At 35.6% G+C, this 25,837-nt stretch overlaps 2 protein-coding genes across 2 annotated transcripts; one reads left to right on the top strand and one right to left on the bottom strand.

The window, feature by feature from the left end:
* Positions 1-25,697, top strand: LOC137407265 (uncharacterized). The gene is made up of 11 exons (XM_068093894.1): positions 1-426; positions 1,026-1,152; positions 1,239-1,402; positions 1,496-1,591; positions 2,647-2,687; positions 9,371-9,511; positions 21,857-22,175; positions 22,660-22,786; positions 23,110-23,282; positions 24,832-24,927; positions 25,305-25,697. The coding sequence occupies exons 1-11, from the start codon at positions 88-90 to the stop codon at positions 25,347-25,349; spliced, it is 1,668 nt and encodes a 555-aa protein (XP_067949995.1). The 5' UTR covers positions 1-87; the 3' UTR covers positions 25,350-25,697.
* LOC137385966 (mRNA turnover protein 4 homolog) lies at positions 3,196-13,285 on the bottom strand. Its single transcript, XM_068072601.1, has 7 exons — positions 13,164-13,285; positions 12,803-12,861; positions 11,535-11,638; positions 11,282-11,431; positions 8,894-9,122; positions 5,264-5,390; positions 3,196-3,371 (listed from the first exon to the last, which is right to left on the bottom strand). The coding sequence occupies exons 1-7, from the start codon at positions 13,189-13,191 to the stop codon at positions 3,304-3,306; spliced, it is 765 nt and encodes a 254-aa protein (XP_067928702.1). The 5' UTR covers positions 13,192-13,285; the 3' UTR covers positions 3,196-3,303.
* Positions 25,698-25,837: the final 140 nt, after the last annotated feature.

Genomic DNA, 25,837 nt, shown 5'->3' with positions numbered 1-25,837 from the left:
TACGATTGTTTCCGGTGAGCGAATATTTCGATTTTGATAGGAAGTGTCTCTATTCGATTCAGCTGCTTTCAGCAATATATTCACAACATGGGTGACAAACCAATCGACAAACTTGCCGGTAACGATGTCAATCAGCTCATCAGTTTAGCTAAATGTGCTGAACAGGCAGAAAGATATGATGATATGGCATCTACTATGAAAAAAGTGGTTATTTTGAAGCGGGAAAGCAAAGGCTCGTTGGCCAGCGAAGAAAGAAACTTGCTATCTGTTGCATACAAAAATGTCGTTGGAGCCAGAAGATCATCGTGGCGAGTAATTTCTAGCATAGAAGGAAAGACAGAAAATAACGACAGAAAACAAGCCATGGCCAGAGAATATAGAGAAAAGGTGGAGGCCGAGCTCAAAAAGATTTGCAACGAGGTTTTGGTAAGTGACTATAATTTGATATAATTGAACAATTTGCTGGCTTACGTAAGTATCTTTTTCTTATTTTTGCACGGTGATGTTAAATAATATACACTAAACATGCCAACAGGTAGTAATCATAATTACAGTACTCATCGTTTCGACGAGGATTATTGGACATGTCTATCCAGATTTTGCGTAACTGATGGCGATTTGTAACGATAGATTAGTTTTTTGTTGATAAACTAAGAATATGTTCTGAAAATATTACGTGGAAGAATTTTACAAAATTACTGACATATTTTTTTAATGCCGAACCTTTTGACGATATGCTCTTGTGGTGCATTTTAGTAAAGGGTGATGACTTCCGCAATGCCATCCACTTAAAATCAGCTCAAAGCTTCTTTTTTTTATAAATTATATCGTTTTCTGTGGTGTCGCTGACCAAGTCCTCTGTATTTGCTATCGGGTGAATTATTGACCCATGCTGTTTTTGCAAAACGTAATCGAGTTCATTGACATTAAGTAGAAGATTAGTGCACAATCATGTCTGTCTCTACCAGGTGTTGTTTAAAATGTTTCTCATGTCATGCATTCATGGTCTTGTTCATTTGCTTCAGGACTTGCTCAATGAGCATTTAATACCCTCTGCTGCAGAAGAGGCCGAATCAAGAGTTTTCTATCAGAAAATGAAGGGTGACTATTATAGATATCTTGCAGAGGTGGCTTCTGCAGAAGAGAAAAAAGGTAAGAATATAGACATGGCGTTAATTAACTATGATTAAATTTTTTTTTAGTTGTGTTGCTTGCAATTCGGTGCTCTTGTTTTGCAGGTGTGGTTGATAGCTCAAAGGATGCCTATGCTCTAGCTTATGAAGATGCCAGTAAGGGCATGCCACCTACACATCCCATTAGACTTGGTCTTGCTCTGAACTATTCTGTCTTCTATTATGAAATCCTCAATAATCCAGAAGATGCCTGCCATTTAGCTAAAAAGGTACTTGAGTAGGCTTGTTGATGCAACTGCAGTTTATGCTTAAGTGGGTCATATATTCTTTTCTGTGATTCATAAAGTTTCTATTTGTCTTAGGCATTTGATGACGCAATTGCTGAGCTGGACACTTTGCAGGAGGATGCATATAAAGACAGCACACTTATTATGCAGTTGCTGCGAGACAATCTCACTGTGAGTGTATAATTTTGTTATGTTGCACTCTGTAATTTCATTATTTAGTCGAACTTCTTGGGTCTGCATTTGCATGCTAATACTTCTTTCAGAAATAGTTTACCGTGTTATTGAAGTTAAAAGCGTACTTCAAGACTAACATTTGAGACTTATGGGATTACTATTGTAACAAATCCTTGCCGGCAGGCCATTCGTCATACTTACACATTCCTGAGGATGTAGTTTTCCGCAATTACCATATATTTATATGGTGAGCGTACCACTTTATGAGATTGGGCTATACCTCATGGAGAAGGTAACTACAGTTAGGCTGGTCGTTATCACTCTTGGCCATGGTAAATGATTGCCATTGCATTTGATGAGTGATCCAAGTCGAATAACAGCTATGCAGACCAGTTATGCTGGCCTGTAAATATAAGTTGAATAAATAAACCTGCAGAAACTCATTCAAAGGTAACACGACAATATTAATGAAGTCGGCACAGCATTAATTTTTTCAAATTTTGAGTTCTCAAACATTTGCGTCATGCAGATGCTTTAAAATGCTGTCGACTATGCGTTTTAACTGCTCCAAATTGCGTATGAGTAACAGATGAATGGTTTTCATATTTTTAATACAGTAACTTTAATAGTCAGAACTAACAATCAACTAGTTTTAAACTTTGTTGGTTTACAAAGTAATGCAAAGGGGTAATATAACAGTACTATTAAACCACAGCGGTTACCAATGTATACTTGATGCTCGATGACAATAGGTCCATAATGATATTTGTGATAGACTTTTTTTTTAGTCATTAAAATGTGCTATCGCTTTTGCGCATGCAGGCTGAATTATTGTCAGTTATTCTGTGGAAGGTTTAATCCAGATTAAAATAATGTCAGGTTGTAGAGCTTTTGCTAAATGTACGGGCATTGCCGGTTGCTCTTCAATCAACTGCATAGCATTATGATTTGTAAATAATGCACTGACGAAAGGTAGTGAGCAACATAATTTAGATGTCATAGATGAAGAGCAAAATTCGCTACTTTTAAAGCGGATTATAATGCCTTTGTAGTTGTGGACGTCAGAAGATCAGCCAGTGGAGGAAGACAATTAGCCTTGCACCATCCTTGCCACTTGGGGCAGTCTAGACACCAACAAAGCGGCTGTTATGGCAAACACATCCTTCATCCTTTTTACAGAGCAGCACTGCATATGCCTTTCTCTACCCTTCACAGCTTTTCTTTCATGGTTGTGATGGAACAAAATCTCCGCTTATTCATCTGACTGGCTGTTCTTCACATACCTCTTCAGTCATGGTTGACAAACTAGCTCTCTTTATCGCACACTATTATACACACACAGACCGGTGCTGTCTAGTTAGCACTGGCAACCAAGAATCTACTCTTCTAATAATTAACTTCTCTCTGTCGTGTACTCTGGATAGGCTAGCTACGCCACTGACTCAACCTCTCATTCTGCAGGAAAGGAACACGTATATGACTACTTAATTTGCTATGGCTGTGTGATGTCAGCATCTTAACATCTCAGTTGTGACACTAGCTATTAGTTCATTTTGTGATTAGATTCTTTGTGGCAACTTGGTTATGTCATTGGCGTATGGTTATATTTACCAAATAGTGTTTTATATTGTGATAGATAAGTTAGTACTGCAGTATATATACATCTCATATTTTTAGACTGTATCATAGAATACAGATTTTACGATGGTTCATTCTGACATATCATTTTCCACATCATCATCCTCGTCATCAATTGCATTAGGTCCAGAGTCTGGTGCTACAAAACACGACAATTGAATTGACAAAATATCACAAAAACACTACTAGGTAGGCCAACAAGAAATTGCTCAATTGCGACTAGGATTTCGGCAGATCTGGTTATCACATTTTCTCAAAAGCTAAACTCATAAATGCAAAAAATAATAATGAAAATATTTCCACAAAGTCGATGTTATTAAATTAAGCGTCTTCTGGCACACCCTAGAAATTTATGTACAAAAAGACAGAAAGACAACACAATTACATGTATGCTATGTAGGTATATTAGGTATTGTACTTTGATACAACGCGGAAACAAATGAGTTGCAGTGTAAGAAAAGAGAACTGATGACTGAGTAAACCGGAATAAAAGTAACCTTGTAAACAACTACGAATACAGAATTTAGGGAATGAGCCAATGAGAATCATGGCTGCAAACAAATTAGTGTAGATAAAACCTAAGATAATTGGCGTTTTCGTTGTCAAATAAGTATTAAATCTTCAAAAGATATCAAACAATAACAATTGAGTTATACTTTTCAAAAGTTATCGAAAAAAATTATTTTCCAATGAGTAGACTAATCAAACAATTTTTATTTTGCTTGTATTTTTTTATTGCTGCTAAGTTAATAGGAAGTGGTAAGCGAAAATACATTTGTACGGATGAATCTACAAATATATATATATTTCTCAAAGTTTATGTGTCTCCCTCCAGCTATAGCTATTAAAATCTTGGAATAAAGAATCCGTATCAAAAGAGACATAGTAGTTGATGCAAACATATGTAGTTGATGCAAACACATATGTAGTTGATGCAAACACATATGTAGTTGATGCAAACATATATGTAGTTGATGCAAACATATATGTAGTTAATGCAAACACATATGTAGTTGATGCAAACATATATGTAGTTGATGCAAACATATATGTAGTTGATGCAAACACACATGTAGTTGATGCAAACACATATGTAGTTGATGCCAACATATACAGTCAAACATGGATAACTCGCCTGTGGATGGCTCGAACACATGGTTAACTCGAACGGTTTCTTTGGTCTGTTCCCATGTAATGATAAATTGCTATACATAACTCGACCTCAACTCTGTTAACTCGAACAGTTTTTTGCCCAACGGCTATCGAAACGGTTGTTATCGCTTTAGAAAATCACTTTATTCCAAGCCATAGAGGTAAACCTCAACTTTTCGTAATTCATAAGCGTCGTTATTACCACCATCGGCAAAATATTTTTGTCAACGACTTTTCTAAAGGTTTGGTGGAATTTGATTTATACCAAACATCCGCTTACCGATCGCCCTTTGGAAGCAAGGAAAAGTGAGGTAATCTTTGCATAAACTTCAAGAAAAATCGGCAAAATTGATCGTGGGTAAAAAGCTCAAAAGAAAATTGTGTCTTTTCTTTTGAGCATTTCAACAACGATCAAGTTTTGCCAATGTCAATCTAAAAAACGTCCTGGCAATAACATCACCTCAAACAACAAACCAATCTCAAGTGATAGAAAAATCTCTATACTTTTTGACAAAAACGTTTTAAACTTTACACTAGATGCATTTAATTTGAAACAAGCCATTTGTGCTTTTGATTTATATTATAGTTTGTATATGTACATGTATCTACTAATAAATAAGTAAATACATGGACTTGTGACAGTGCTCTAATAACTTGAATGCTCTGATAATTCGAACACTTTCGCTCGGTCCCGTGAAGTTCGAGTTATCCATGTTTGACTGTATGTAGTTGATGCAAACATATATGTAGTTGATGCAAACACATATGTAGTTGATGCAAACATATATAAACCATCAAATCAAAATGCTTGACACAATAAATGCACCTCAACGCTGTATAACTCAATCCAAATGATGTGCCCAACCAGTATGAACTTACCTGCTACTCGTACTGATGGTTCTAAGGTAGTCGAGTCTTCCTGATCTATCCTCTTCAGCTTGCCGTCGTTACTCCACATGACACCCAACGTAAAGTGGAATTCAGCCATTGGATGACAAAACAGCTTCTGTAAACAACATACTAGCTATAAAAAATCAAGATTAAATAATAAAACGATGCCTCTATTCAAAGAAATAACATTCATATTGTTGCTGCATTATGCATGCATTCACCTATTTATCTACCATCTAGAATTTTTGCCACCCGTTGAGAAGCTCATGTTTATGAGCAGTTAATCCGCAATTTTAACTTTTGTAATCTTCGCACATAGGTATTTCCAAAAAATAATTTATTCAACGAATGACCTTAAAAATAGTATAAAGGAACAAGTGATGTTGCCCTGAAATGATCGCAATGAAACCCTATCAATTTTAACAGATTCTTCCCTTATGATTTATACTACTACGAGAAAAATGGAATATTGCATACTGGAAATTATCTCTCTCTCTCTCCCCCTACCCCCTCCTTTCTCTCCTGCAGCCAGTCGAGGTGACTAAGACTATCTATGGTTGTGGCTTGAGTACGATTGCATTTTGCCCCATAATTGTAACTTTAAAAAAACAGCGAGATAAGTTTGTAGGCCAATGGGTACCAGTAGCAGCATTTTCACAATGGCTGACACGGTAACGCATAACAACATAAATTCAAAATGCAGTTTAAACAACTAAGAGAGTTATTAGCCAACAAAATTCCTATACAAAACAAGAATCAAGAGACATAGTTTACTGAACTCGCTTGTAGAGAATTAAAGAAACACACAATTTAGTCTGCTTCAGCCATTTAATTTTATTGCTATGTGTAAATGCTCGTGCGATTATTTGCTTAAAATCAACAGTAAAAACAGGTTTCAACGGTAATCTCTGAAAATAAAGAAATTTTTTTTACTGTAGTAAAAATATTTTCAGCCGAACTGACACTTAGAATGAGATTCCTAATCGCTTTTTACATTTTCTTTGTATATAAAAAAGTGTTCACTCGAAAGTGGTTTCAAGTTGAGCAGGCTTGGAGCATGAAGGTTCCCACACTGCCTTTTCTATAGCTGTTTCTATATTTTCTAGGAATCTCCCTTTTTGGAAGCAAATATTTGCTTATATATTATAAAATTCAATGCTGGTCAAATTGTAAATTGAGTTTTGAGTTCACTCCTCTCATAGTTGAATTAGGCTTTTTGTGCTAAGATAGAATTTTGCTTCTATATAAAAAGTTGTTTGTACCAATAATAATAATGTCATTCAATAGAAATATGCAAACCAAACTTTGACCAAAACTCATATACCATATAGACTCGTCCATATGCATACAGCATGGATAGTGCAACCCTTGATTGTTTTTGCACAAAATCCAATACTGTATTTACATATACTTTATGTATAATAAGATTCACACTTCTGGGTAGGCCCTACATCACACCCATTATACATACTGTATGTCTCATATACAAAATTCAAAACAAAGAAACGGGCAACAGACTATGGTGTCAATGTAAGTAGGATCTAGTTGATATTGCACAACTAACCCAGTTAGTATCAGGTGCAAGCATGTCACACAATTATTTAACTCAGTCGTGTTTACAATCTAAACTAAAATCCAAATTGTGAATACGCAAAATAACCAACTTCATGGTTGGCATCTATCAGAGAATTATCACATTGTCCAAAATCATACAAGCAAATGTAATACAATAAAATTAAATAAATAAGAAAAAACAGAGGAAGACAGAATAAGCAAAGCTAAAAGATATATAGCACTGCAGGTATGAATCAGATAAGAAAATTGGTATTGGAAGGGCATTACCTTAGCTATGAAAATACATGCGAATGAATGCGTGCGTTAATTAGAGGGAGAAAATAAAACCTATTCATTTTAAGGTACTTGTAGACTATAAGTGGTACACATAGTGAATGTAGTTCTGCTAAGAAGTTCACCGGTAACGCTAGGGTTTGCTAAAAGTACCATGGGAATTAATACTAGGCCTACCGGGTAGGTTATGGTTACAGATAATGCATTAATTCGTACACCTTCAAAAGTATTACCTGTGTATAGTGTGGTCATCAACTGGATAGAACACCTACACGCTCCTCACTAGTAATTTCTAGCGCCTGGGACAATAGATCATCTTAACTAATATTGCGAAAGAAAATATTGAACTTTTTCCAATTTAAATGTTAAATATTCCAAACTTGTTTTGCAGGATATATATATATATATATGCTTCATAAAAAAACACTTTAACAAGTGGCAAAACATTTCAGAAATGTAGAATTACATCACAGTTTTCAATACACCGCACCATCAGGATACGATTACCTTGACATACGATTTTTCCCCTTATGAAGTGGAACATGATGATTTTCTTCACCTCACCATACGAATCTTATTTCACCATATGAATTTAACAAAATTTTCAACCGAGTTCAAATTTAGCAGTCGTTCTTATTACGTATGGCACAATAACAAAGACGCTGAGATGATGTTAGCCGAAAACACTTTCACAACGCCTGAAAGAGACAAGATGACCGGTTTCTCTGAGTTCAACAATTTTTGTGTGTAAAATGGTAATATTTTTACTTTAAAAATCAGTATCAAAGTTGGAGTTGCGATCAATCCAAACCGGTCAGTGGTCAGACAACTTCCTTTGACCTGGTAACAAAAATTTACTTCATTACAAAAACTGCATCATTTGGGCTTTCTTGCCGAATTAGGTTGACAAAGGTTTTTAATGATATCGGCTAAAATTGTATTGAAAACGAAGCCAGAAACTAATAAGTGATAGAATTTTAGTGAAAAAAAGTTGAAATTCAGTAAAATAGTTAAAAATACAAACTACAATTTAGCTTCAAGTGTGTGTTTAGTAAGCTAAACTGATTTAGAGTGAATTCAAAGTTTATGTTATGCGTACGTCTATCTTGAAGGTAAGAACTCTCTACAGTATGTACTGTACATAGCACATTGCAACGTTACATTTTAATGCAGATCACAACCGATAAATACACTAAAGTTACTGTAGGTAACTATAGTTACTTACAGTAACTATAATAATAACATAATAACATACTATTTTGTTACTAATTTTTAATATGTACTCAGTACTTGTATTAAATGTTGATGATTTTACTAAAGTATGCTTGAATTACAATATACAATTACTATGGTTTCTATACCCCTTCATACGATTTTTTCATCATACAATTTTTTCACCATTTTGCCAACTCTGGAACAAATTCAAATCGTATCCTGAGGGCGCACTGTACAATACGTGAAAACTTGAGCATGATCGGATGGAGAAACTAGGACAAGTAGGTTGAAGGCCGTTTAGCAAATGCACCCCTACCTGAACATTCAAATTTGCACTTGTTGCAATTACAACAAACTATCTCTGCTAAACAATGAGGGCAATAGTGTGCAGATAACATTACATACTCACAATCTACGAAACGAAATTTGACAAGCTAGAGAAATGGTGACCATAGGAATGTCACTGACACAGCATAAGAGCATACAGTGAAGTCATAGCCAGCCCACTTGCATGCCATACTACTGTTCTGGTAGGCTATTTTAGCTGTCACCTACCAATATCTGTGCTTGCTCTGGCGTTAGAATAGAGCCCTTTTTACAAACAATATATTCTTGAGAAAGAGTTACAACTCCTCGCTGCAATGTCGTTGGCAAGCCTAGTTTTCTTAGTTGCGGCTCCATCGCATGAGAGAATTCTTTGAGAGGACCCGGCTCGAGCACTACAGTTTGGAGTACGTCTGTGCCTGAGCGTGCATAGTCTAGCTCTCTGTAGTTGTTGAACCACCTACAGAGAGATAACAAAGAAATACAAAGCTTGAAAAAGGCTATGGATAATCACAGGAACAATAACCCTCTACTTGAGACCATTTTAACATACAAATTTAACAACATACGATGTCAAACCTGAGAAGAGTATGGAATTTACAGCTGAAGCAATTTTCAACACCAAGTTTTTCAAAATACGGTCATACTTGAACATACGAGCGCCCCAACATGTGAGAAACTCGAGATATGAGCTGATTTTTGGGCAAGTTTCTTCCTTGAGATACGAGCGTATGAGCCAGTTGTCAATGGCCACTACATGGCCATCAAGCAAGTATGCGAGAGGCCGCTTTTGAGAACAGCAACGCTCGGTCTTTCTCCTCAAATTAGTTTGAAGAAAGCTTTTAAAAGGTTGGCTAAAAGTTATATCGAAAGAGAGGCAAAACGTGGGCAACTGGAAACAGATACTAAACAAATAAGACCACGAAATTAAAGTTAGTTTAGCAAAAGATTAAAAGTTAGCTTCAAGTGTGTGTTTAGTAGGCTAAACTCATCAATATTAAATTCATAGTTTTTATTAGGTAATAATAGTGTACCTAATGTGTATCGTGTTCTATGAATGTACCGAATGCGTTGCTCTCAAATCTCTCTTAGACAGCCATTATCCAAAATCTCTGTCTCAAAGGTAAAAACTCTGTTCAGTAGTGTACATAATTATGTTACATTTTATTGCAGATCATAACTAAATTGGTATTTGTTACTTTTTTAGCGCATGCACTGAATTACAACAACTAAAAATACGTTTTCCACCGTAATATCCTATTTAGGTGGTTTTTTTTCATATAATGCTAACAGATTAATTTGTACTTACATGTTTCATATAGGAAATAGTGCTTTGAGATATGAGTAAATTGACATACGAGTACTAGTATATTATCATACCTTGACATCCGTCAAGGTATGATTGTACTGCAGTTTGTGAGTGAAAGTGAGGAGGCTGGTAAACAGTAAAATAAAACGTAAAAGAACATGACAATAATAAAAATGTATCGATGAAATATTAAACCAAACACAGCCTTTGTTCAAGTAAGTTATACCACATCTTTCTATCTCCATTTGAACCTCACAGCCTATTGGTATCTCCATAGAAAAGTAACAATAAAAACCTTTTAGTACTTTGTTTTTACATGAAATTTAGCACTTTCATATAATTTACTGTAATGTATCGGTTTTATTGCTATGGTTACTATGGTTACTTGAAGTATTTGTTACCATTTTTTGAACTTTGGAGCAAATTAAGCGGAGTACAATTGTCTGGGATTTACTTTCGTTTTAAATAGATAAATCTTTATTTTGCATGACGATTTTCAATGTTAATTGCTAGACTGCTCTCACGGTAACAATCCATAAATATGTTCATTGAAGGCAAATGTCCCTAATGACTGCTCAGGTGTATCCCTGAGGTTCTAATCAGATCATAGAACATTTATATGCAAAATGAAAGTTGTAATATTGCCGATTGAGCTTAGCCTTGCTCGGAGTGGGTTCAACCCTTAGTTGACATTAAATTAGTCATTAGTAAAGCCATAGAATCTACTAAGCCAGAGCCATAAGCTTTGGCTATCTACTTATATAACTCTTCCATCACGAGATATTTTTTTAACGTCACGGAACACTGTTCTTATTATAGTAAAGATTTTTGTAAAATTTTACAAGGCGGTCAATGATGGCGAGTGGTAGGCTTAGAGTATCAAATAAGCTTACATGAGCAATCAAGTTACTAATTAAATCGGCGAAGCATAGTTGCAGCTGATTTAAATTAAGCATTAAGTTTTTAATTTCATTTTGTAAAATAATTAAAAGATTGCTTACACCACCTGATGTGGCATGGGTGTCTACTAACCTGAATGCCAGGAGTTCGAGTTTCGCGCATAGTAATCTTTTATGAAACACTATATTATTTCTTCAGTGTGGCTGTTTCACGCAAGATTACAAAACCGTTTTTAAGTACATAGATACATATATTTGCTTCAACATACAAAGCTTCATATGCCAAGGTCGGCTGGTAAGAATAGTGACTACAAGATGTGATGATTTTAACAGACAGATCTTCAACAGATTAATTTCATCTGTCCAAGTTTGTCCGCACCATTTACAACAGCAACTAACACTTTAACCTACTTGACAACTTCTTTTCGGGTTTTATTGGTGAATAACAAGCCAGTTTGACCCTTCAACTCTGCGCTGACAAGATGTAAGTTATCTTTGAACTCTTCATCAGCGGTGCGACCGAGAGCTACTGCCATCACTTTATTTTTTCCGAAGAAGAATCTGTAAGAGCACACAACTCGTAGTACAATTTACTTGCTGTCCACTCCTGTCATGTCTTACACAACAGCATCCGAGTCTCCGAATGAAGAGAGAGGAATCTTACCGGCTCTGACTCCATTCCTGCCTGACATCCTTCAGCCTTACATTCCTCATGTTGTGTGTAGAAAATGTGAAAAGACGAGCATATTTGTCTAGGCAGTCTCGAATCTAAAAGCAAAAACGTATTTCACTTCTCAGTGACACACGCCTTCACACGCTTTTAAGGATTTCATTGTGATTCCTATATTTAGCAGCAGAAATATACTTTTTGGGAAGACATGACAGCAATAGTAAAGACTGGATGAATGCCCGGCTTTGCCCGGGTAATAAAAACAAGTTACTATTGCAACAGAAGCTCGTTGTATTCAAATTTTTGATAGATGGGTAATAAAAAACTATTTGCGCAAAAAACTTATTTTTGTTTAACACATACACCATTTACCATTCTAACTTTTAAACTTCATACCACGAAAGAAATATTTTTGTGCAGTTCGAATAAATTAAGAGAAAAAATAGACCTTCTTTGTTTGCCAGAATGGAGAGAAAATGTAGGGGCAATTCCTACTCTAAATAATACAATTGTCCATGTGAAAAGCATTTAGCTTTTACCGATTTACCGAAACCGGGAATAAGAGTGTAACGGCACATTTGAAATTGAAACAGCACATTTGAAAATTACAAATTAAAAATTAGGTAATGTTAAAATAAACTTTTCAAAATTAAAAAAAAAAAAAAAATGCAAAAGGCAATATTAATTAAAAATAAAAAAGCACATTTGGTGCGTGCAATTAAGAAAATGATATACAGTATATGGTAAGAGCATGAAAATGGTAAGGACGGCTTAGCCTTGTGGTTACGCGTAATTGTTAGTAAACTTGCAATATGAATGCCACGAGTTCAAATTCACTATACAAATGATCTTTCGCTGCTAAAAGCTTATTGCTGTTACTGGACAGACAAATGACAGACAAACATTGAGGTTTATACATATAAAGTTGAAAATAAAATAAGTGGCTATAAGATTTGAAGCATGTTTCCAAAGATTGATATTGAGTAGCAAATTTTGTTTAATAAAGCCCAGAGAACATATTGAATAGATCAATATTAGATCAATAGATCTGTGTTAGAGAGACATTTAACATTTTAACTGCCCGTCTTAATTGAAGTTGCACAGGGACAGCTATTAGCTTGCGAAACATTGATACAGACCATAGACCTATTAACTATACTAAAGCATAGTTAATAGGTCTATTGGTACAGACATAGAGCAATGATTAGTAAAGGTGGCAGCAAAATATTGTGGTGGAAGCTGAGCTTGAAAAGAAACCATACCTCCTCCACTAATGTCTGTTTTAGCTGTATGCCCTTCTTTTGTGTCCGGGTGAGTGAGACTAAAAGAGTGTGATGCTACATAAAGTGATATCTATACGATTTCTGATGTAACATCCCATCATGATTACACACTCTTTGGAATTATTTTTCCAGCACACCACAGAACTTGATGCTGTGTTGGCCATGTACATGTACCTCAAAATGCTACCACACTCGCAAGAGACGACTAGATGCATTATAGAACTCCAGTTGAATGTCATTTAGCAGCAGTAGCTGAATGCAAGTATAAGCAGATAAACACTGTATAAGTAGATAAACGCGTACAAGGAGATAAACGCTGTATAAGCAGATAAACACTTACTCTTTTTGTCTCTCTTTGACTTTGGCATGATTGTGTACGTTAAAGAATATCTACAATAAAGGGGACAAAATAGTTATTAATGGATAGCAACAATTGCGATGAAGATACATATGATGGGTACATATGATCATGTGCCAAGTGCCTATTGGTAAGTCAGTGTAGATACGGATGTGCTGAGAAAGGCATGATGACAATGTTTACGTATTTCACTAAAATCATTACAGGACAGACAACTTTAATCAAGAGCGTATGCCTTGTGGAATCTTTTTATAATAGTTTAGCACTCTCAAGCATGACCAGTAATACAGGTCAATGACAAACTAAGTTGTTATAGCTATGTGGTCAGCTATTGTCACAGCTCCAAAAATTGAATGCTCTCGGCAATGCTTCGTTATTGTTGTTTTTTGTTGTTAGAAGCTGTTGAAGAGCGTTGTTTAGCATGATCAAATATCTGCTATGAAAACAAACTGTATCACAAATATAATTATGGATTTGCCTACAGATTTTAAGTCTATAGCGAGCTCTTGTCTAACAACATAAGTGATACATTGCTATTGTATTAACTCAACAGTTAGTAATATTTAATATTTGTTGAATTTTTGTTTTGTTTTTAACAAGTGTATTTAAATATTAACATCTTAGGCCATGAAAATCTCAAAATTTTAGTTGCAACAAAAATATGAAAGCCCAATGTTAAATTTTTGCTATACGAGTATCTAAATATTTAAAGTATTGCATGCTCAGCAATAATTTGCTGTTATGTGCCGTTACGGGTCTCGTTTGGGTTTTCTCTGTCCATGGTTTGTCATTGAAGACCACCCTCTTATGTTCACAATTTGGGCTCCATAAAAATTGTTCTTTTTATAGGGCCGAACAGTAGTCATCGAATGAGCACAAAGATGCATCAAAATATTTATCAGTGCCTAGCACTCCTCTTTTTTTACAAAACCTAATGAGATTTGCTATGCTCAAGGGTGTCGGCAGCTCGGTTTCCATCACACTGTTCTGAAGAACTAAATTTGTCCACAAATTATAGTTTTTATCATGAACCTGTGGGCTTCAACAGTAGATACATAGTTCATCCACAATATGAAGTTGTTTTAAGATCCTCGGCCAACAGCATCTCTAGTGCAACTGTTTTCTAGGTAGCTTATTGGCTTTTGCAATTTTCCAGTTTGTATTGTCTATGCCAATGCCCAACAATAAATCAGGTGCTGATGAATGTATGTGGCACCCAAGGCAGAGCCAGCAAACGATGTGAAGTAATAGCAATTTTGCAAAATGTAGAATACTACTCATTGTTTTAATGGCTCAACCGGTCATTGATGGTGTTGAAGAATGTGTTAAAACTTCATGTCTATTACCTGGTAGTAAATCAGAAAACATTTGTTTTAGCCATGGCGATTTTCATTTCTAGAACAACGACATTGGTTTAGGTAGATCTGCAACTCATTTCCATCAAAATTCTTTCGAGTCTGCATTTGCTAATTTTAATCCCAATGTCTGAAAGCATATCATATTTAAAAAACTTTGGTTTGGTTCGAAAAAGATGATCTTAGAAGAAAACTAGGAATTGCTGACCTCTGCAACAGTCTGCTTGAGCAGCATTTCTAAACAACTTTGTTGGCATTTAAAAATTGCAATATAAAAATCATGAATGATTTTATGTTACGGTTATATTCTTGAACCTTTCCACTAATACCGAATTATCACAGAGCTACTTACACTTGAGCTGCTAATTCTTAAGCCTTCCCTAAAACTTTTCCTTAATTCGAGGTTGTTATATATGCATGTGCTTGTTCGCGTGCCTGCTTATAGTGAAAGAACAAGTGTTAAACAAACAACAGATTCACTTTTGAGAGGCCTATAAAATGGTGTATATATATATATATATACATGTATATATATATATAAGAGCTATCCGAGGGTGAGTTATCCGAGTTTCACTGTATATAAGATATATCTATAGAAGTTTACAAAAAGCAGTGTTCATCTTCTTAACTGACTTAATATGGCTCAGTCGGCAAAATCATTATTGTGTACTTGTTATAATGCTCCGCTTGGGTTAATCTATGGTGAGCTATACTATTTGTAGTGGTTCGGCATTTTTTGCAGGTTTCCAGAGTTTATGGCGTTTGTGTGTGGTCAGTGGCTACAATGCTGTTTTGAACTTAAATATATGTGACGATGACGGAAAAAGATTTTTTTCTAGTAACTTTGGGTTTTAGGCCTATGTCAAGGAAATGGACTACATAGATGCGCCTAAAAATGTTTAGTTGCTAAGATAATTTTGTCATACACATTTATTGTATATTTAACGAAATGCGTAATAGTTTATGAATAAACATGTTTGCTGCCAGCATGATTATATGTTGTGTAAGGCGTTTGTTTTGCGTAACACTTCTACCGTATCTGCAGCGAAATCTTGCCCTGTACTGTATGCCAATTTTGACATTAAATGGATTTTCTACTATCAATGTTGTACAGTGAAGTGAATGGGTCATGAAAATAATAGTACATAAGTTTTGCCATTGAAGTAGAAATGTTTGCAGTGAGGGTAAGGTATCACGATACCGGTAATGATAGATTCATTGGCTCTATAGAACTTTTTCACTACTGCATGCAATTAGAGCATGCTCCCTGCAAAGCAAAGAAGCATTGTTCCCTATTGGTTTTGCTATGAGGTGTGGATTCAACATATGCTGAAGCTCCAAGCCATTTAACCAGACTTTATGGCACTGAGGATAATGTTTATGTATTTTTAAACACTTGCCGACTGCCCGACGTTGCACGGATATTAAAAGCAGCTAATAAACAGTGTCAGGAAATGTAGTTGCCTGCCACTTGCCATTAGCCTGGCACATTGCCAATGACTAATTTGAGTAAGCTACTATCCGTATTGCTAAACTTACTAATAGGAACCATGAGAGCAAATTTCAGGAATGTTGCGTAATGCAGAGTGCTATGAGCATTTTAATTGACATAACGACTCATATCGCCTAGTGAATTCATTGCATCACATGTAGTTTAATTGATTAGGTTATCGCTTAGTGAACGGGAGGTTCCGAGATCAAATCCAGGTCAAAGCGGATCTTTCATTGTTAGATTTTAATAGCGATAGCTGAACACACTGAACAACGGACTTTGAGATTTGTATATATATAGATATAAACAATGAAGTTTGTTATTGCTTCACACAGGATCTGACTTTTCTACTGTTAATTAGACAATGAGCGCAAAACCATGTTTGAAGCTGCTCAAATGAAGCTAAATCATAAGGGAAGCTGATGGCAAAAAGTTGGAATAATTTGATATAGCTGGAATAGCTATTAAATGAGTATGCAGCTCATTAACTACTATTGGTCATGCGTTGAACAAATCAAGACGAAACTCGCTGGGTATGAAGAAAAAAAAGATGAGATTCACTAGTAATAGTCAAAAACACAACACAGTGCTTGAACTAGCTACAGTTTTGGGGGGAAACCATTGATGTATCAGAATTAGTAATACTACTAGTGAGCTCACATACTGAAAACAATTTGAAAAATATGTGAGTAGTAATCTAACATGCAGTATAAGGTAGCGCTTGCAGATGCTACAAAGGCTGGTGGCATTTAAACCTGACTACCAGGGATGTAAAGGGGTACACCTTGACCTTTTCTGTTAATTACACAACAGAAGCAACTTGTGATGATGCTGGTGAATGGTTAGAGCATGATGGCCAGAGACATGGCGCTGCCAATATATCGGTTGCCTATACCATTGTAAATGGGACTGATGGCCAGCTGAGCTGACATGAAAGTTGCCATGAAAAATAGAGGAGGTATTAAGCATCACTCAAAGTCATGAAACCAATCAAACAGGCATTAGGTAAATGTGAAAGTTTGTTGTTATCCGACCGATTCATGAACCCTTAATGAGTAAAGCAAATGAGACAGGTTAATGCCATTTCAATGTAATAAGCAGCTTAATTAGTTATGAAGAAATGTGTTGATGTAAATTATGATGGTCAACTTTTGGTGATGAAGTGATAACCTGTGACATAAAATTTTAGCTATTGAGGAGTTTTCCTGTCTTCAAGACTTGTGGAGATTTGAAAGACATTTTTGAGCATCTTTATAAGGCAACTGAAAATGTGCAGCCTCACAATGCAAAGTGGCTATGAGAAGTTCTTGGTTAATTTGGTAATGTATACTTGTGAATGACACTTTGTTGCAGCTCCTACTTACATTGTAAAAATTTTGCTTTATCAAACTAAGCATAAACATGGCAACAAACAGTAGTATAATTGCTAGCACCAAGATGAAAAGCAGCATCAACAACAACTCTCATGAGACCCATGAATTAAACTTTGTTCATAAGGTTGACTGGTTTGAGGCCAAGGAGAAGAATGAGGAAAACCTATGATTATGTACTAGACACAATGGTGGTTCTGCAAACCTCTAACAAGATAGCACAAGTGAACTCTCACTTTGGCGATAATATGGTGAAGGCACGGCCAGTGTCTATGAAGTGAAAATTTGGTGCGGCTAACTTCATAATTGATGAGGACCTGATGAATGTGTTCCAAGATCTTAACAAAATTATTCTAAGAAATAAGTTTCCAGATAAACCAAAATGGGAAGCTTAGGGAATACTTCTGCAATTGTGAGCAAGGATGGGTTGCAAGAGCAACTTTAAGGCAAAAGAAAAACCATGATTTTGCACCCTTTTTATATCGTAGCAATCTCTCAAGCCTTGGCACTTATTAGTGTTTGGAGTGCCATTAGGCCTGCCTAACCGGCTTATATAAGCATGTCAAACGGAGGGCATGCGTCTGTACACAAGTTTGATTGTGTTGGAGGAACTAAGACTACAAGCAACAGATTGGCTTGCGGAGATCACACCTTGTTTTATATAAAGTTTTAGAGAATGTGAGTTCTAAGAGTTGGATGCCCCACGAAAGAATATATATGCCTAATAGATGTATAAGGGGTGGGAGGTCAAGGGTCATAATTTATTTGCTTGACGCAAATCCCGTTTCCACAAAACTATTTTAGGTGAACCTCAAATAACTTATGTAGACAACTAATTAAAGTGAGACGCGACGCACACACATATATGAAACAGTATGAACGATTCAGTCAAAAAATTGTTCCCGGTGTCTACGCTTACCAACCAACAGAAAAATAGTATAGATCAAAACCTATGTTTTAAAGAAGCAAATAAATAAGGTAAAGTAGCAACCATTATGGAGAACACTTTTAGAATACATGTGGTGTGATAGCCGTCGTTCTAAAAGTCAAAGATATAATTTTAACGATGACAAATCACAATCTTTCCTTGAAGTTTCAGGTTTTTGGCTATGTCAAAAAAATGAACTAGATACATGCGCTCAAGAAATTCTGGTTGTTAAAATGTTTTTATAATTATTGGCAGACATTTATTATGTTTTTAAAAATAAATACAAAAAAGTTTTTAACTATAAAAATCAAACTTTTGCGAAAAACATAATTTTATGTCGCGGATTGAAAAACAGTCCGTCGGCGGTCACTTCCTTTCAAAATTAGGCCATTGGTTGAAAGAAGCTTTTTAATTGCTTTCACGTTTATTAGTATTTGTGTGAGTAATATCGTTTTCGTTCCTCGAAATTTTGTTACCAGCTTTAAATTTGTTGTTCCTTTGTAGTGTAAGTATATATTTTCGTGATTATGATAAGATTAAGCAGAGCGGCATTGCAGCTCTGATTTAATCTGTATATTTGCCTTCTAGAATCATCATGTTCGCAATATTTTGAATACGTTATAGCAGTGACATTTAATGTTAGTTTAAATGTACTGTTCTATCATGGTATGTAACAGATTTTAAGCAGGTTTATTTAAAGCTCAGTTTGATTTTCGATTATATATAAACGAATGACTTGTCTAATACGTTTTAACTTTATTTAACAACGAGGAAGCCCGTTGTTGGATAAAATCATAACACTTGATCAAATACATACATGTAATTTGAAACATTAGTTTAAAATTAAACTAGGTTAATATATTTTGGATAATCAAACAACTTCAATAATTAATTCTCAAGTTGAAACACTACGGTTGGTTGCTAATCTAGGAACTAACTGTTTTAAAAATTGAATTTTTGCCAGACTTGGTCCTGAGTGTGGCCCACTTAAAAAATAGGCTACCCGTAAGCTGACACAATGTTTGAACTTGACCTGCAATAAATAGCTTAGGGATATTCGGTACCCATGGACCCAGTACCCAGTATGTACCATAGAGAGTTCCTATTGTCTAGACAGACATCCATAATATAAATATTGAATTTAACTGTAATGAATTTAGCTTACTAAACACATACATAAAGCTAAGTTTTAGTATGTATTTTACTAAACTTCAACTTTGCCATCGGCTAAAATTTTATCACCGATCTATTGGCGGTTTCGTTTTCACCATATTTTATATCGAATAATGCTGAACTGAGAAAGACCAAGCATTGTATCTCTTTCAAATGTTGTGAGAGGGATTTTGATGTATAGCATATTGCCATCTTCACTCTTTCGACGTTTTCAATGCACTGAATGCCAAATTTTAATTTCGATATAAATTTTGGTTGATGTCGTGTAGCGAAACAATATCGTACAGCAGGAACAGAAAAAACATCATGTTCCACATCGTAAGGCGAAAAAATCGTATAACAGGGACATCGTAACCCGAGGGCGCATTGTATGTCGATTTATCAGGCCGAGTTGAACAAGGAACTGCTTTGAGTAAAACGTTAGGTCGAATAAGGCTATTATTATTTCGACTGTTTTCAAAGTTTTAAAGAAAAAAGCTAAGGCTTTGGAATTAGAAAATGAGCTTTGATATGCCATAACAATAGCTGCTGTCACGTCATACAATGTTCCTCAAGCGTACTCTCATCATTCATCAGAACGCTTTAGTTTTTAGGTCAGATTGCAAACCACATTATGGATGAATCTAAAGACAATGAATCGGGTTTAGACCTTGGTGACTTAGAATTAGAATGTAGTTCTTATAATTGTGACAGTTGATCTTTTCTGGTACACTGTCACTAAAACTATTGCAACCACTACATCATCAACAAAATAATTGTTATTGATGTAGCCGAGTCCTTGCACTATTTTGTGGACCATTTCTACTGATCATTTTTTATTATTGGTTTGTAATGATCAAAGCATTTCAAAGTTTCGGTCAAATACAGGTGGCATCTAACTAAAGGGTGGTGCTGTGTTTTTTAACCCTTCTACAGTGGTGTTCTGTTAGAGGTGATGTTCAAATAAAGGTGGTGTTCAAATAAAGGTGGTGTTCAAATAAAGGTGGCATTCAAATGGGGTTTATGGTAAATTTGTTCTGAACTTCGGTTTTCAAATATAATAGTTTTTACACATTTACATGTAATTTATTCATAAGGCACTGTTGTATTTTGTCATATTGCTTTTTAGCTCGCATCTATATCGTAGTCCAGATAAATTTTGTTAACTTTATTAGTATTACTATGGTTCTAGCTGCACTGTGCCAATGCGGTTTTGCTGATGACTAATTATCAATAAGTTGCGTTAATGCCTATGTTGATTCAATAATTTAGTTTGTTTATTCATTACAAATTACAATCTTCTCTAGCTGCGATGGTTTGCTGTATAATACATTCACACTGTATAAATTATCAAGTAAATCATTAGTATCGTTAGTCATGTACTATAAGCACCTAATCGAACCACTATGTATAGCACCAAACAGTAAAAATGTTTTCTAAAAAGTAAGTAAATGTTGACATATGCCACACAAATGTTATTTCAATTTGTGATCCTCTGAAATACTCTTAGTTTTACTGTTTCATGTAATAATTTCATACCAGTGTTGTCTAATTGTTTGCTACGTTTCTCTAGATTGTAGACTGTTAGTGGTTACCCTGCTAAATCTAATAGCAACTACTACTTGTATAAACGCTGGCAAGAAGTATTGCGAGTTCAACCGGCGATCTCTAGCATTTAGCAGTTGCTACAATCAATGTATTCATGTTGTGATTAGAAATAGTACTGTAGATTGATAGTTGACTTTACAATGGAACAATGTTCTGATCTCATCTAATAAATATTTATAAGGATAAATCTGGTGCTGAGATTAGGTATTTAAAAACTGGAAAACGTGTTTAAACTAAAACTGTTGATTTACATTACAAATCGCTTCCTACAACCATGGTAATCAGTCACTAAAGAGAGATGGGCTTTAAGGTATATTACTGATCTGACAGATCTCTCAATGGATCTAATGTACTCTAACATTGTTATTTAGTTAATCTACTTCAATTTAGTTGGGAAGTTGGGAGTCATGGATATCTATTATCTGTAGGGACTGCGATTTGTGTAACCAGGAAATGTGATAGTCAAAGTTTTGTGGAAGGTATCACACTTTACATTCAGTTTTACTCTAGTCTGTCTGTTCATGACTGTCCTGAGGCTGCTGTTGAACAATGAAATGGTTATGATAAGGTAGTTCTTGTTTCAACTGGCAAAATTGAGGTATTAGATTTGATACAGAGTGCCCTGCAGCCCTGTGATATGTTGCGTATCAGAGAATTTGTCCGGTGTGCGCGTGATCAAAGTCAAACTTGGTTTTTAGTTACGAGCAATGAGCCATGTGCCATCTCAATTCTTAGCCAGGTCCTTGAACACCATCACTTATTTACTTTAGGCTGAATAAAAACACATTCAACATGTCACGTGAGGAAACAGTAATACGGGCTAAGTTGGCTGAACAGGCTGAAAGGTATGATGATATGGCTTCTTACATGAAGACAGTTGCTGAATTCGGCGCTGAATTGAGTACAGAAGAAAGGAACTTGCTAAGTGTTGCGTACAAAAATGTGGTTGGCGCCAGGAGATCAGCATGGCGTGTTCTCTCAGGAGTTGAACATAAATATCAAGATGAGGAGGGAAACAAAGGCAAGCTTGCTGCAAGTTATAAGGAACAAATTGAACAGGAACTTTCTAAGATTACTCAAGAAGTTCTGGTATGTTTTTTAAAAATTAGTTTCATTTTGTTTCATATTCAAATCAGGACATCCTTCTTCCTTATTATTTAGGTCTATTCACAAAAACATTTCAATATCATTCGGATGTTTTTCAATAAGGAATGAATCCTAAAGTATGCCATTTAACTTTATGGCCTGCATATTTGCTTAGCTTTCTGGGTTCAAATTGTAAGCTTTTTTGTTATAAGCTATTGCGCAAATAAAAATATTGCGCTACCATTGATGCAATGTTTGAATGTTAAAAAATCAGTCTCTGCAAGTTTATTGTGTTTGATCATGCTAAAAAAATTATGTGATATTAGTCACCTTTTAGGATGATTTATATTTATTGACAGCATCATCCTGCTTGCATTTTTATACAAAATAGAAATCTATCTGCGAGAACGCTGGTTTGCTGGTGTGCTTGAATGACTCGCTGAGGATGTGACTGAGGCATATCCTATGTTTAATGATTGACTCACAGGGGCTGCTCGATGATAAGCTCATTCCAAGTGCTGCTGATAATGTAGAAGGAACAGTATTCTATCTGAAGATGAAGGGGGATTACTACCGATATGAGTCTGAGTATGCGACTGGTTCTCGCCGGGAGGGTAAGTGGTTGTATGAATGCTGGCTGTTGGATCGCTCCTGCAGGCTTGTATGCATCATATGCTAGTATTAACCACCTCATTATTCCCTCTGGCAGTAATTACGCTGTGGGATAGTGGGGTACTGAGTTTATTGTGTCTGTTCTATTTATCTTTCATTATATCTCTGCCGTCATATGTAATGTCATTTGGTAACATGTTTCTCTATCAATTTAGTTCTTTTCTGCTTTCTATAACAAACATGGGTTTATTAATGCGTAGAGCCTCTCATGGACCGGCATAGATTTAAAATTTGCATAAAGTTGGTGTTACTTCCATTTTGGTAGAAGTAATCAAGGACTCCAAGGCTGCGTATGAGAATGCATTTGAAAAGGCTTCATCAGATGGGGCAGGATTAGCCCCTACACATCCTATCCGCCTTGGCTTAGCCCTCAACTTCTCAGTGTTTCACTATGAGATCATGGCTAACCCAAAGCAGGCGTGCACACTAGCTAAACAGGTTTGCGATCACTTAATTTCATTAGTTGATGTCAAATTGATCTGGTCCTAGAAGTTGTTGCCACTAGATGCCTCTAGTCATCCTAGCTGTACTTTTTGTCTTCATAACTTCCTTGAACTACTTATTGCTTGTTTTTATTTAGCCATTGTCAGTCATGAAATGTATTTAATGCAACAATAGCGCGACTGCGCTGTTGTCTAATTAGTTTATCTCGCAAGAAAGCTCAAAAAGATCTGGAATGCAGCATATTCGATGGTAGAAAACTTTGACATTGATAAAAAAATCTTTTTGCAAATTCTGACAATCATCATCTTTACATGCTTGAAAGATAGGCCCTTAGTAGCATTCTATAAAACATGGATACTATAAAAATTTATCCAAAAGAGGACAATTTTCCTGCGAGATTCATCTCACGAAAGGCCCCCTGACAAAAAAAGTAGCATTGAAAAGTTTCATCTGCCATCAATTACAATCCAGTGTACATTAAAAGCCTACTGCTTCCTAAAGCCGGTTTAAATCTGTGCAGTGACGATGAAAGTACATTTGTTTGTCTGATGTAAAGATAAAGTTCGGTGCTTTAGCTCACACGTAGCACGTTCAAATCAACTTAGAACATCAAGTCATCTTATAGCCCAGAGATGTGACATAATTACTTTGTTAGTTCAGAATGACACCACATCTATTTTTATATATACATGTTGTTGAAATTTGTGCTTCCGATACATAGATGTTGCAAGACAGCAGTTTGCATCCTTCTTGTTTCTTCGGATGAATGATTTTCTAATAGCAAAATTCTCCACAGCTTGTTGATGCATTGAAATGAGGCGTAACACTGGAATTTTAACAACTACCAGTGTCTTTTTGTGCTTTGATGTATGCCTAAAGCGTGTACAGATTTGTTTTCTTGAGTTTTCTCTTTGTGCGATAGACTTTTCAGATGTTGATGGTTGAGCGCATTTTGGTTGTTGGAAAAACCAAAATTCAATTAGTTGTAACAAAACATGGGCTGCTTTGTTAATTTCTGTTCGATGTTTCTGTAACAGTTGAATAAGATTGATTATGGACAAAAAGATATTTAACTAATATGGACTGAAACACTTCTGTGAAATAACGGCGCACTCATAACTCTTTTAGTTGTGAAATTTATTTTTGTTACAACCGAGAGACTTTCTTTAACAAGTGTTCTTCAAGAGCTTTGAACAATAAAAAAATAGCACGTTAATGTGTTACTAATGCAGGTTAATGCTAAATTCTTGCATGGTCAAGTAAATAGTCGACTACATATCTTCACGATTTCGCCTCGCATTTTTCATTAACCAGCAGTAGCGCTTGTGGCAGGCATATAAAATTATTAGGAACTTTTCACAAGAAAATGGCCCTAACTTAAAGTAAAGTTTCTGATCAGTAGCCATTTTTACAAGTTGTAGAATTTTGTGGTTTTAATGCATCCATTAGGATTGTGCTAATGGCTAATTTGGTGCTTGAATGATTTTTGTTCATCCTCTTGATTGTCGAATACACATTGTTACTTGATACACTTTGTTAACAGGCATTTGATGATGCTATTGCTGAATTGGACTCCTTAGATGAAGGCTCTTACAAAGACAGCACCTTAATCATGCAGCTGCTACGGGATAATCTCACCGTATGTACCCACTTTAATATGTACCCATTTTAGTATTTACCCATTTTAATATGTACCCATTTTAGTATGTACCCATTTTGGTATGTACCCACTTTATTATGTACCCGCTTTAATATGTACTCACTCTATTATGTACACACTTTAATATGTACTTACTCTATTATGTACACACTCAAGTATGTACCCACTTTATTATGTACTCACTCTATTATGTACCCACTTTATTATGGACCCACTCTATTATGTACTCACTTTAATACAAGCATATGCTTTGTCATTGTCTTTTGTTAGTCTGATTTCCCTTCTACATAGAACATGCTTACAATGAAGTGTACAACCAAGCTTCCTCATCATAACCTTGACAAACATAATTTCAGTTGTGGACATCAGACAATGCCGATGCCGAACCAGATGCTGAATGAGCCAACAGTGCCACTAATGCCCTTCCTCAAGTCTCTCCCCCTAGCCATGTCTCTGCTCTTCACTCTACCATAATACCACAGAGAATTCTCACTATTCGCCCTACGTCAACAGCCGCTAACAGAGACCCACCTTTCAGCGCGGTGTTTGTTGTCATTTCTGTGCACATTTTAAAATTATTCGCGCTTACTTTTTCTTCGTTTTGTCCGTCTAAACTCTCAGTCATGCTGTATGTTTACACGCAGCTCATAGTTGGAGGTAGACTCACTTAGTTTCTTTTTGTTAAATCATTTATTTACATTAATTTGTTGTTGGTAGAAGTGTTAGAATATACTGCGTCAACAGATGGACATATCAATGTTTTGTACTACTTAGTCTCGTTATGTATCCTCCGTCTACGCAGTACAAATTACATTGTCTCTAGATATGCTTGAAAATATATATATAGAAATAATAGAGATGAAAATAGGTGCATTCTGTATAGCAAATA

This window comes from Watersipora subatra, chromosome 1, assembly GCF_963576615.1.
Source record: "Watersipora subatra chromosome 1, tzWatSuba1.1, whole genome shotgun sequence".
NCBI lineage: Eukaryota > Metazoa > Bryozoa > Gymnolaemata > Cheilostomatida > Watersiporidae > Watersipora > Watersipora subatra.
This window is presented reverse-complemented; position numbering and strand designations above follow the sequence as displayed.

Bases quoted from the DNA above. Each gene is read 5' to 3' on its own strand.
- LOC137407265 (XM_068093894.1), top strand. From the start codon at position 88: ATGGGTGACAAACCAATCGACAAACTTGCCGGTAACGATGTCAATCAG. The intron at 1,403-1,495 runs GTACTTGAGTAG...TATTTGTCTTAG, and splicing joins CCTGCCATTTAGCTAAAAAG to GCATTTGATGACGCAATTGC. The intron at 22,787-23,109 runs GTAAGTGGTTGT...CCATTTTGGTAG, and splicing joins GACTGGTTCTCGCCGGGAGG to AAGTAATCAAGGACTCCAAG.
- LOC137385966 (XM_068072601.1), bottom strand. From the start codon at position 13,191: ATGCCAAAGTCAAAGAGAGACAAAAAGA. The intron at 12,862-13,163 runs GTAAGTGTTTAT...ACACTCTTTTAG, and splicing joins GTCAAAGAGAGACAAAAAGA to TCTCACTCACCCGGACACAA. The intron at 11,432-11,534 runs GTAAGATTCCTC...GTGCTCTTACAG, and splicing joins CAGGAATGGAGTCAGAGCCG to ATTCTTCTTCGGAAAAAATA.